The sequence below is a fragment of the Lissotriton vulgaris genome, chromosome 4_1 (genome assembly GCF_964263255.1).
Source record: "Lissotriton vulgaris chromosome 4_1, aLisVul1.2, whole genome shotgun sequence".
NCBI classification, from domain to species: domain Eukaryota; kingdom Metazoa; phylum Chordata; class Amphibia; order Caudata; family Salamandridae; genus Lissotriton; species Lissotriton vulgaris.
Window position 1 is genome coordinate 1,802,810,251 of NC_141691.1, and position 13,397 is coordinate 1,802,823,647.

General features: G+C 42.1%; 1 protein-coding gene across 1 annotated transcript in view; it reads left to right on the forward strand.

Annotated features, from left to right (window-relative positions):
- The window catches only part of LOC147724580 (fibrocystin-L-like), a 1,106,658-nt gene that overhangs the window by 714,616 nt on the left and 378,645 nt on the right, over positions 1-13,397 (forward strand). The window contains exons 46-47 of the mRNA XM_086966124.1: positions 7,786-7,865; positions 9,192-9,321. Coding sequence (XP_086822250.1) covers positions 7,786-7,865; positions 9,192-9,321 — 210 coding nt within the window. The remainder of the gene's footprint in view (positions 1-7,785; positions 7,866-9,191; positions 9,322-13,397) is intronic.

A 13,397-nucleotide genomic window follows, 5' to 3' on the forward strand; every position in this document is an offset into this window, starting at 1 on the left:
TTTTTTAGGTTGCCCCCCCCTTTTTCTCCTCTTTATGGCCTGATGAAGACCCGTAGTTAAGATCTTATCTCATCTATTATTCACATTGAATTATCTACAATATCTTTTTTTCTGTTTAAAATGCCTTATTGAAGTTATATTGAGAACCAAAAAATATACACCTATATTCAAACAATCCAATTCAAGTACAGTGAATAAAAGAAATAGCAATGTGTATCAATTTCATAAACCAGAACTCAAATGAAAAATATAAACAATTTAAGAAACAATATGCATTTTAAAAAAAATTGTAAGAGAAGAGAAAAAGAGAGAAGGATAAGAAAAGAAGAGCGATGAAAAGGAAACCTAACAATAAACAATAATAGCATTGCAGTAAAAATAGTATTAACCTACTAAACATTTTCCAACAGGTATGGAGGTTCATAACTGGTAACTTTAGATTTAGATAGAACAGATTGTCTGGATAAGAATGACATGAGTGGTAACCATAATACATCTTTTGTAATACTTAAAAGAATAGAAGTAGCATGTGCATGGGTCAATCTTTAATGATGACATAAAAGATTCCACCAACCAGTAAAAGTAATTTTAGTGATGTCTTTCCAATTTGTGGTGATAATCTGTAGGGAATTAGCTATAATCAAATCAATAAAGCTACCTACACTCCCTTGAGAACACCATAATGGGGAAGAACCTCCTAAAATATATGCAAAATATCAAAAGAGAAAGTCAAGGACAAACTTTGTTCAGTTTTTTCCATACGAGACCAGCATTTTGCAATATTAGCCAGTTGGAATTTATAAAGGTCTTCATGTGTTAGTAAAAGCCTGTTATAAAAAAAATATAGTGTTTGTGTTGTGCTTGCTGAGCGAGAGGAAGTATGGATCTTAGCCCATATGGCGCCAGGTTTTCATAGAAAACGCCTGATGGAGATCCCTCTCCATCAACACCATCATTTTCGTAATGATTTCATTAATGTTCATTTTATTCTTTTTATTTATTTATTTTAGGAATTTTCAATCGCACTGGCCAGACCCAAAGGTATCGGAGTGCTTTACAACAGTCTTCATGCAACAGTCTTACAATCTAGCAAGAAGTATACAAATTAGCTCAAGGCGTTGTGAAAGTCTCAGAGCAATGTACCACATTGTTGTATGAAGGTCATATAGTATTCAAGTTGAGAGCCTGTTGAATTGCACCGAGCCTCCTTTGGGGAGGGGTGATATAGGCACCTCCCCTCGTGGAGGGGAGGAGAAAGAAGACTTAATATTCCAATAGCAAAAAGCAGCAGTGTGCTGGCTTGTGAGCTTCGACTGCAGCTATTGGTTCGGGAGAGAACGATTGAAGAAGAGGTCTTTGAGCTGTCTCTTGAATTTTACAAAGGAGGTGATAGTCCTGATATGGACTGGGTTGGAGTTCCAGATTTTTGGAGCATTTCCAGCGAAGGACCAGGCTTACTTTTTTGTTTGTGTGTTTTCATAGAGATGAGGAGTAGATTGTTGGTGCTCCTAAGGTTCCTTGCCTGGCCGGCTTTCTTGAGTTTAGAGGCCAGGTATTCTGGCTTCCTTGTGTGCAGAACTTTGTGTGTAAGGCAGGCAGTTCTGAAGCTAACTCGCATTTCAACTGGGAGCCATTTTAGTTCTCAGAGTGCGGGTGAGATGTGCTCGTATTTCTTAACTCCGGTGACCATTCTAGCTGCTGCGTTGAGAGTTGTTTTGATTGGAGCTATGTGGGATTTTGCTGTACCTGTGAGGACTGCATGCCCGTAATCGAGTCTAGACAGCACCAGCCATTGAGTCACTTGTTTGAGGTCCTTGGGCGGAATGAAGGATTTTATTTTGTTGTGTAGTTTCATGTTGAGGAAGGTTCTTTTTGCTGATTTCTTGACGTGTTTTGCCATGACGAGTTTTGGGTCTAATGGGATTCCCAGAGATGTTACAGCATGAGACAGGATAAGATTGACATTGAGACTATCAATAGCTTTAGCCAGTCTAATATTTAGGGGTTCTATTCTTAGTTGGAAATGAGCAGGATTTCCGTTTTGTCTTGGTTGAGTTTTAGATGATTTATTGTTAGCTAGTAAAGGACTTCTCTTAGAGTGTTGTTGAGTCACTGAATGTCATTAATGGAGGAGGTTTTGAGGTAGATCTGGGTGTCGTCTGCATAGAGGTGGAAGGGGATGTTGGCTTTTTTGAGTATGTTGGTGAGGGGTTCCATGTAGATGTTGAAAAGTTGCGGGGAAAGTACTGATTCTTTTGGACAACCCTTCTGACAGAGTATAAGTCAGATGTGAAGTTTTTGATTTTTATTCTTTTGGTGCAGTTGTGGATGAAGGAGGAGAACCAATGTAAAACTGTCTCATCCACACCTACGCTTTCTTGAAGGACCTTGATGAGTCGATTATGGTCAAGCATTTTAATGGTTTCTTTAATGTTATTTATATATAGGATACCTAAACAATTAATACATTTCGGATTCCATGTAAACGCTGTGTCTATAAAGGTATCTGGGAGTCAATATTGTTTAGGGGAAGGACCTCTGATTTATCTATGTTAAGTCTATATATGGACACTATAGAGTATTTATTTAGTTAAGATAAAAACACCAGTACAGACGTGTTTGGGTTAGATAGATATAAAAAGATATAATCCGCATATGCTGTAAATATAATGGTGATGTTCTTAAATTGAAAGCCAGTAAACTTTGGAGAATGTCATATTTTTACCAAGAAGGGTTCTAAGGCTAAATTAAATAAAAGTAGAGATAAAGGTCAACCTTGTCTAGTACCCCTTTGTAGGGAATAATAATTACATTGATGACAGTTAACCCAAATAGAAGTGGAGGGTGTAGAGTATAGTAACTGAATGTATTGGATGATGTGAGGACTGAAGCAGTGCCATTTCAGTGCTCCCAAAATGAACTCCCAGTTTACTCTATCAAATAACTTTCCCACATCTAGAGTTATGGCAGCTACAGGTGAGTTCAACTTGGAAGCCAAATTAATTATATTAAGGAAAACACTGGAATGAATTATCAGCAATAGAATGTCCCTTTACAAACCCTGACTGATGTTTAACAACTTAGGGCCCCATTAAAATGCATGCATCGCATTCGCATGCACAAAGCAGCAGGCACTGCGCAGTGCCTGCCACTTTGTGCACGCAAATGCAGGGGTGTACCATGTGCACCCCCTACCCCCCCTTCACCCAGGGGGCCCGCAACGGGCCCCCGAAGTGAAAGTCCGTATGCTTTTCCACGGCGGAAAAGCCGCCGTGGAAAAGCATGTATTCACCACCATCCTAATATGGCTGGCGGTGTCTGATAGACACCGCCAGCCATGTTAGAGCTTTTCCGTCGCGGTCGGAAGGCGACCGCAGCGGAAAAGCTGCGGATAGAATTCCAGACCCACCAGCCATCCTAATTTGATGGTGGGTCTGTGGAGGCTCCGCAGAGGTTTTCCCGCATCCTCCGGGCCGGCGGTGGCTTCCACCGGCCCGGAGGATGCGGGAAAACTGCGATCATAATCGGCCCCTAAATCGGGGATGACCTTATTAATACGGAGAGCCAATAATTTGGCAATAATCTTACAATCCATGCTAATTAATGAGATAAGTATGTAGTTACTACACTGAGACAGATCCTTGTCCTTCTTAGGGATGAGACAAAGCATGGCCTAAGTAAAAGAGCCTTGTGTCCTTCCCATATTAGAAAAAAATGAGTAATGAGAAGCAATAACTTAGGAACTAACTGGTGCTTGAAATGAAGAAAGAAACGTACGGAAAAACCGTCAGGCACAGGAGTTTTATCTTTTCGAAGGTGATGAATGGCGTTGGAAATTTCTTGTCTCGAAATTGGACTATCAAGAGAGGACAAGTTCACATTATTTTCTTGAGATATGGGAATGGATTGAAAATAAGCATCAATCTGATAATATGACGGGGAGGACTCAGGGGTATATAAATTAGTGTAGTATTCTGTGAAGCACTCTAATATCTTGGGGTCACTAATGTGCCTGACCCCAGCATTATCCGTTATAGCGAAAATCCTGGATTTTTGTTTTTTTATTTTAAGTTAGTTAGCCAGAGATTTGCATGCCTTATTACGAGCACCATACATTTTAGCATTAAACTTAAACAAATTACCACAGACGCTATCCCAGGGCTGTTTAATGTATTCCATTTTAGCTTTAATCAGTTTAGAACAGGTATTTGTGTGATTTGAAGAAAAATATTAATAGTCTAGGATCTTAATTTGTTTCAAGAGTAGCGTTGGATCTCTAAGTGCCTTCCTCTTTTTATTTGCAACAAAATCTATTATAAACTCTGTAGCAGTTGCTTTAAATGCATCCAAAACAAAATTCATTTGCAAGTCTGAGGGAAGATTATTCTTAAACAATTCCTGTAGGAATAATGTTATTTGCTTTGTAACACGATTGTCGAGCTGAAGAGCATTATTAAATCTCCATCTGCATGAGGTGGGTTAAGGAGTAGGACCATCAAAACCTACAAAGACAGGAGCGCTATCTGAAATAAGTATTGAACCTTTCTCAGCATGTGTCAAAAAATCAAGAGTGAATTGTGTGAAACGTATGTTATCTATTCTAGAATGGGATCTGTGAACTGGAGAGAAAAAGGAGAACTCCTTAAAATCAGGCTGTGAAGTTCTCCAAACATCTATCAGCCCTCTAGAAGATATAGTTTTATGAAAGGTCTTATGCATTTTGTTTTGAACAAACCAGGTTTGAAATTTCCGATCTTAAAAAGGATCCATATGTTGATTCCAACTGCCACCCCCTATAAGATTTTCTGATGCATGGGAAGAAAGAAGAGGGAAAAATGTATTCCAAAATATTAAATCTATACTATAAGGACCACAAATATTGCATATAGAAAACTGGATATTGTGTACCTTAATGTTTAACAAACGCCACCTGCCATTATCATCTTTAACTTCATTCAGCAAATGAGTAGATAGCGATTTATGAAATAATATTATAACACCATTCCTATTATTCACAGCATGGAAGGCGAAAACCCTTGTCTGCATAAGAAGGGTATATTGTGCATTTCTTGTAATAAAGCTACTTGGCATATCAATTTTGATAGATGAGACAACACTCTTTGCTTTTTGGCTGGGTTTCAAATGCCCTTAACATTCCATGAGACAATACGTAAAACATTAATTGGAGGGATATATAAAGAGCTATTAAAAAGCACATTGGAGACCTAAAGTAGGTAAATATCTTAACCAACCACCACAAGTGTGAGAAAAAATAGTGGAAATCTGAGTACACATGACTGACAATGAACAAAAAAAGCAGTATTGACAAAGAGTATAGGAAGAGATGTAAGGAAAAATGTGGAAGAAAAGTCAAAAGAGTAAACATGTTTATCGAACCCTACGCGATCGGTAGAAAGGAATAGAGAACTAAATGAGCTGTTTTGTATTTAAGAAAGTTCACTGTATAACAATGAAAAGAAGAATAGAAAGAAGTGAAAGAGAAAAACGATAAAATAGATGAAGGAAATATGAGAAGAGCAAAGAGAGAACATGGGCTCCCCTGGTATGTATAAAAAAGAGAGATGGCAAAATGCCAAAGCGCTTTAGACATGGAAGTCAAGAACAAAAAGAACAATAATATTATAATATTGAGAAGGGGGTGCAAGAAAAACGGACACCACTCTGAAAAGAAACATCAATAATAAGTACACATGATAACAACAAGTAGTGGAAGGGCAATCTGAAAGAGAAGAAAACTTGACCGACACTGCACCATGGGGACCTACTATACATTAAGGAGACAGAGTAGCTGAACAAAACGTCGCATTGGACTAGATGGGCAATATCGAACAAAGACATCTCCATCAAATCAAGGGGAGAGTAGGGACCTGCCAAGAGAAAAAATAGAAGACCACCTGTTAAATATGAGATGTGAAACATTTAAGATTTACCAAGTTCCATGTGTTCTCCTTTGTGTACATGTATACATTTCTTGTATACATATACTTGTATAAGTAATTGTCCTGTCTTTATATGTTACTTTGAAGAAACCAGGATGGATAAGACCATATCGAGTTGACCAAGTGGTCCGATAAAGATAGACTTTTTTAGTTAAAACTATTGTGTGAAGTCACTATTTGAGCAAACTGATTACTAGGAACCAGTAGGAACCAGTACGATCTCATGGATTTTCTTGAAAGATGCCCAAAAATATAAAAACCATGAGGAGGGCAAGAAAAAAAGGATATGTGTCTCTCCAATTTGAATATTCTTATTCTAGCCAGTAAGCCCACGTTTTTGGTGGTGAAATTGAAAATAAAATCACAGGTGCACTGGCTCCTGAGGAGAAATGAGCATCGGAGCTCGTAAAATGGCGGCCAATATGTGGAGCGTGCCGTGAGCGGCAAGGCAAAAAATAAAAAAGTATAAATTAGACCAGTTAAGGGTCTAATAACCATCCCTGTCCACTCCAGGGAACTTCCAACATCTGTTTTCATGATTTTACTGCTGTGTTGTGCCGATAAGGCATCCCTCAATGAAAGATAACTCCTTAATGCTTTGGACTGGCTCCAGCGAGTGCCAACCTTGTCTCGCTGCTGCCGCCCGAATCGTCCTTAATATTTTTACAAGCCTAAAATGAGTTTCATGATTCTTATGAGTAATATGCTTTGATTCATCTGCCATCTGTTCTCTGATGGATATATATTGAACATCATAACAAGTCTTTCAGACAGGCTTATCACAGTGGCCTGCTACAGCGCCTATATTTACTGTTTTTCAACATTGATATTTATTACTTTTTCTTCTTTCATGCACTTTACACTCGAACACCTCTATGAGCACTTTTTATGCACCTTATGGAGCGACCGTAAGAGTATTTATTGAATGTATGCATTATTGATTGAAAAATATAAAAATGTCATTCATTTAGCTGTTTTTTGCGTATTGGAATAATCTTTTTCTCTCTTCTATCAGCCGTATTCTTGTCCTTTTTTATCCTCGCCAATGGGACCATTTGTCGTTTGTATCAAATTGTACGCAGGTCCTTTGGCCATTTGGTTTTCCCCATTTTAAATAACTTTATTTTTTAATTCAGCTATTTTGCTTAAAGAAAACAGAGCTCCTTTTATATGTTTATATATGTAAAAAAGTAAATTTATTTGAGAGTTGGCAGTGGTTTCCTAGACCACTGCCTACTGCTCAACAAACTATTTTTTTAAATTCACGTAGGGCTTCTGTGAATGGCTTACCAACCCACCTCAGGAGTCTGTCGCTCCTAAATAGTCACTATTTGAAAAGGATGCCTCCAATATTGCCCTTCCAAATAGTGATTCCTTATGGTGTTGAAAATGCATTTTAGGAGTCAGTAATAATTTGCAGACTCTTAAAATAGGTTTGTACATATTAACTCCTTCCATGCTCATGACGAGCTGAGCTCGTCATGAGGCACGGTGCTCGTGTGCTGATGACGAGCTGACCTCGTCATGACCACTTCGTTTCTATTGTCCTCCAGCACAGCAGGGGAACATCTCAAGCAGCCAAGGTGTTAAAAAGCCTTGTTATAGTTGCAAATAGAATAACTGTTCGCAACCCTAAACATTTTGGACATCAAGCCTCGCTTTTTAATTATCTGCTGCATTTTGTACGCTATTTTATACCAGTTTATTATTTTTGCGACATTTTCTACTTATATTTTTTTTATCTTGCTGATCGATTCATAGCTCATAAGAATAGTTAAATGAATACTTGCTCAATCAATTTGGGGGTTTTCCCACTTTCACACAGGAGGAACGCTCATGTTTGATGAAGCTGACATTGAATTGCAAGCAGAGAATATTCTGATTACAGAAGGAGGAGTTCTTCAGGTACACAATTTATTCAATGTTGGTGAAAGTACATTTTAATTAGAGGTAATATTGAATAAAGAGTGTGTCGTGGGACTGTTGAATAATTTACCTAGGCCTTAATTAAAATCTCACTTTAGCACATGAAGACGTTCAGTATGCTACAAGATTGTCCTTCGATGGAGTGGAACTCCTTTACTTGTATTACGATACTTGTCCGAACTGAAATGATCTTAAACTTTACCTAAACTCAGTTATTCTTTGGCTGAATGCTGCAGAGAAATTGAACTAGAGACTTAGGGGAACATTAGGATGACGGGCGGACTTTGTCCCCCCACCATCCTATCGGACAACAGGACCGCCCGCCATAAGGGCGGGGGTCCTGTGGGGGGAATTAGGATGCGCCCACCACAGTGGCAGGCGCATCCTGCATTTTTAAGATTGTGTTCTCAGCTCAGCACCGCCCGCCCGCCACAATGCTAAAAATGCACGTTGTGCTTTTCAATGTTGTACATTGAAATGCTGGGGCCTACCATAGGTACCCCCATGTGCACCCCCCACCTCGCCTTCACCATGGGGGCCCGCAGGGGTCCCCAAAGTAAAGACCGCCTGCCTTTCCATGGCGGCATTGCTGCCACGGAAAGGCATCTCCCTAAGCCCATCCTAATATGGCTGGCGGTGTCTGATAGACACCGCTACCATATAAACCCTTTTCAGCCCCGGCCGTAAGGCGACGGGGGCAGAAAAGCGGCGGACAGTGTTTCCGTCCGCCGCAGTCCCCACACCATAGTAATATGGCTGGGGAAATGGGTGGCAGGCGGGTAAGGATGTTGGGTTGAACGCCACTGTAGGCATAGCGGAGACGGTCCGCCCGACATCCTAATGGGCCCCAAAATGTGCCATTTGTATGGCAGAACCGACAAGCAGAAGAGTCTCTAGCTGCAATGTATATATATTATTATCAGCAATAGGTGAAACCTATTATACAGTTGAAATAATTGATGTATAAGGAATAGTGGTGTTTTCTTCTTTCCTTTTTGTTTTTCATTTTGTCTTATTCCTGTATAAAATAAGTCCTTACCATTGCCTACATGCAAGCATTGCATAGGATGCAAGGGCCATTGTTTCTACTGACTTTCTTGCTTTTTTACCTGAAATTCTTTATTAATGATCGTATTGTTCTAATTCAAATTCTGATATACGGACCAACCTGTCACTGACATACAGCAGTACAATATAATGCACACTAGAGGCCTGTGGAAACCTTGACAGCTAAAACAACATTTTCTCCATTAGATATTATGTGACTAAATATTAAGCTTTCTGTTTACCATGTGTTTATTGTAGATTGGGACAGAAGGTGCACCCTTTCAGCACAAGGCAATTATCACACTTCATGGGCATCTGCGTTCTAAAGAACTTCCACTTTATGGAGCAAAGACTCTTGCAGTAAGAGGAGGAATCCTTGACCTTCACGGTAAGATTTCTAGAGCTGAAGCCCTCTCTGTCTTTTAGCATGGTTTAAAGCACAACAGTTGAAAAGAAATACTTACTCAGTGAATATATAATAAAAACTTAAAGCATATCACATATTACCTATGGTCAAAGAATATTCTACTCTGGCTATAATTTCTTTGTTGAAGATACTGCGCAGTAGTCCTAATGATACCTTCACTTGAGAATTCTTCAGCACTCACTTTTCCAAGCTAAATGGCAGATTGCTCGACCAGGTTACATCTGCAGAATACTCTGACCCTAAATATGAACATGAAGATTATCGACAGTCCGTTATTCCACATAATAAATTGGACCAATTGTAATTTGTTTCATTGATCTATTTGACTGGTAAATATTGAAACCTTGCAGAATTTAAAAACTCCTCTTGAACTTTTTAGAGGTTGTGTTGGACTTCATTTGTCTGAACTGAAGCAAGCACAACTCCATGTGTTTTTAGAATTCAAGACTATTGTTTGTTTGCTGTTTGTCTACAGGTGTGTGCCGCTTGTATGTGATTGTGTCCAAAGTGGATTATTAGTTAGGGTGAGTGGTAGTCCACTTCAAGTAATAATGTCAATACTCTTGTTAGATCAGTAAAGATTTAATTAATGTAAACCTGAGCTCAACCCCTGGTAGCTATGATGCAGAGCATACAGACTTAACTTAGGGAAATGTGCTTGGGATTTAAAAGTACCAAAACAGTAAAGCAATTGAACAAAACAATAAAATCTCACTCTAATTTACAAATTATATTTTATTTTAATCATCAAAATGAGACCAAAAGTACAAAAATCTTATCAAGAGAGCCAGAGATATTAATTTTTAAAGTTTGATTTAAACTTTAGTCCCAAATACCAGAATGCGCCAAACTGAGGTCAACTGTTTCTGCTAGACTGGGAAAAGGGTATGCTTCAAGGCTGGCTGCGATGGATTTCACTCTGTCTGAAGTTTTACCTCCTGACTCAGTCTCTGAACTGGAAGTCAAAGTTACTCAGCGGGTCAAGGCAGCAGGCAGAGTCCCAAATGGGTTCCACAAGGCTGAATAGCCGTCAAATGAAGTTGTGGTGAAACCATTGGCACAAAAGTTCAGAGTGGGAGAAATTCCAATACCAAGAAAAGCCTCTCGCTAGCCTGATACTTTTGCCACCCTCTCCCAGTGAAGACTTCAGTCTAAGTCACCTTTTTGGAGCTTTGACTCCTACAAGGGGACTCCTTAGTAGGTACTAATGTCCCACAAAACAAAGATGGCTCACTTAGAGCTATACTACTCAATACTAGATCTGCCATCAAACACAAATATCTATTAAAGTGTCTGCTTCACACTTCAAATACTGACATTGTATTTCCCACTGAAACCTGGGCCACAGCATCATCAGAACCGGATTGGGTGATAGCCCTACCAGTGGTCTATCTGCTTACCAACCTGCCCAGGCTGGTCCAATTAGGTGGTGGAATTGCCATTATTTATAGGTCAGAGTTTAAAATTACTTCTGAATCTGTTCTGCTACCAGGTGCAGAAGCTATGATGTTCAACATAAACATCAGGAATGTGCTAAAGTTTCCTGGTCTGCTCCTCTACAGACAGCCCGGACCTAAATGCTCACTCTCCCATGCACTACAGAACTTGCTAGAATCATGCTTAGACTCCCCCACTTTCACCATATTAGGGGACTTCAATTTTCACCTTGATCATAGTGAGGATGCTTACACCTCTATGTTGAAAGTCCTACAACCAAACCCGTAAGGCACTTCATACGTTGGATTGGATTTTTATGATCAATTCCCTTATGCGTATTGACAACATTTTGCCATTTACATAGTCCGACCATATGGCAATATTTTTTAACCTACCTGATGGCCTAATTTAGACCAACCGCTGACACCTCTGCCCTGACTAAAACTCTGCCCTGGTGGAACATCCGGCAAGAGATGCTAACAGACCTGGTAGCTAACAGCATCCCCACCTTAGCTGCAGACTCAAACTTGGCGGCTGGAAGGTATGATAATTGGATCAGGGCAGCTGTTAGACCTGGCACCTTGGCGTGAGTCTCCCTTCCACTTTTTGCTGATGTGCCTCCGATGTGTTGCTGGTTTTCCGATACTCAGGGCACTGCGCCATGGCTGATCCGTGCCGCAGTGCAAGTGCTCCCTACTGTAAACTGTACATACGATTGGTATCCCTGATTGGGGCATTGGATTTACTGTCAGTCCCTAGTCGAGCGCACTAGAGAGTGCCGGGGCTTGTAGATGCCAATACTGCTGGTGGGCCTGCAGCGCTGGTTGCGCCACCCACCGAAGCAGCCGTAAAGATGTGTCTGGGAACTGCGACCGCAGAACCCGCGTGCGGTCTCGTACTGTCACGCTAGCTGGGCAAGTGCACCCACTTGCCAGCCCCGAACCTTCCCTTGACTACATATTAGTCACCCCTATGGTAGGCCTGCGGGCAGGGTGCGTTGTAGGTGTAAGATAGGACAAGCCCTAATGTGCGTGGCATGTCCTAGTAGTGACTTAAAACCAAGACCGTATTTCACTATTGAAGGCTACCTGCTCCATTAGGCCAGACTGAGCTGCGAGGATTATTACACCCTATAATCCCCGCTGGCTCAAGGAGCATGGTAGCGAGTCATGTTTAGTATGCCTGAACTCAGGATGATAAAATATTTCTTGTAGTCAAGTTTATTTTAGTATCCTGGGTTTGCAAATGCTACTTTTAGAAAGTTAGCATTTGCTTGCTTAACCATTTCAGCCCGCCTCTGCTGGTATGTGTATCTGACTGTCTGGGATGTGTGAGTGACAGGGCTGGAGGGATGACAGATGGTGAATGCGCAGATTACACCTTAGTGGGAGGTAGAAGTGCCTCTTGACTCGAACTATAGCTGTGCTCGGCCACCACAATGCTGGCTCCACCCTCCTGGGGAGCGGCGGATGACTCTGCCGGCACCTGGCCCAGGAAGGGCGAAGCCCCCATCAACAAGGTACTCTGGCCGCCCCTGTCCGCACAATGCTGGCTCCACCTCCTGTGGGGCGTCTGATGCGCCTGCCCCTCACACTGAAAGCAGAAGCCGGAGTACACCCACCGGGGTACTCAAGGACTGAGAGTGGCTATGCAAAGGCCCCCCTGGCCTGCGAGAACAAAAGAATTGGCCTATAAAAGAAGGAGCCCTGCTCCTTGAAAATTAGATCCGGTTTGGGCCACAGAAGGACTCTGCCCTACGAGAAGGACCGTGAGAGACGAGGAAGGGTGCTGACTCTTGCCTGTGTCTGGTGCCTTGCTGCTGAAGGAGAGGAAGAAGAAAAGACTACGAGAAGACTTTTGCTTTACTTTGTGCCAAACTCTGCTAAAGAGATCTCCAAGGGCTTGCTGTGAACTTGCCCCCTGACCAGCGTCCCAGGACCAGTGGACGCTACCCCCTGAAAGAAAGCGACTGCGGGTGCTGACCATCGCCGCAGCACCGACGGAGGAATCTCCTCCAAGGCAACGACATCCACCTGACCACCGTGACCGGGGCCCAAAGCAACAGCGAGAGCAAAGTAAGGACCAACCGCCGCTGGCCCGAACACCGTGACCGCAACTGCACCGGGAGCCCGAGAGCAAAGCGAAGGAGGACCCGTCCGGTCCGAGCTCTCGAGGTGACTGCATAACGAGCAGCCACTCACCTGCAAAGACGGACAGTTGCCCTGTGAGAATCCGCAAGGTCGGTAGCCTGCCCGACAGCCCAGCTGTGAGTCCACAGCTGCACCGGCACTTGGCTGGGTACGTCCTGCACTTGGGGACCGTACTGCAACTTGCCACCGCCGCACAGCCGCCGCCCCCAGGGTCGGAGCGGACGACGAGGAGAGGACCCTGCCGCCACAGAACACCGCTGCCCCGGATGACCAGTGACCTGCTCGGCTGAAGAGCCGCAACGATCAGCGACCCCGGGAAGGCAACGCGACGTGGGACAGATCCCCTGGAAGCCGCCGGCTCCACAAGAACTTTGGTTAACACCGGCCTACGGGCCCTCAGAGAACTGCTATAAGAGCTGTGGTAACCTGAACTGAGTAACTTGCAACCGT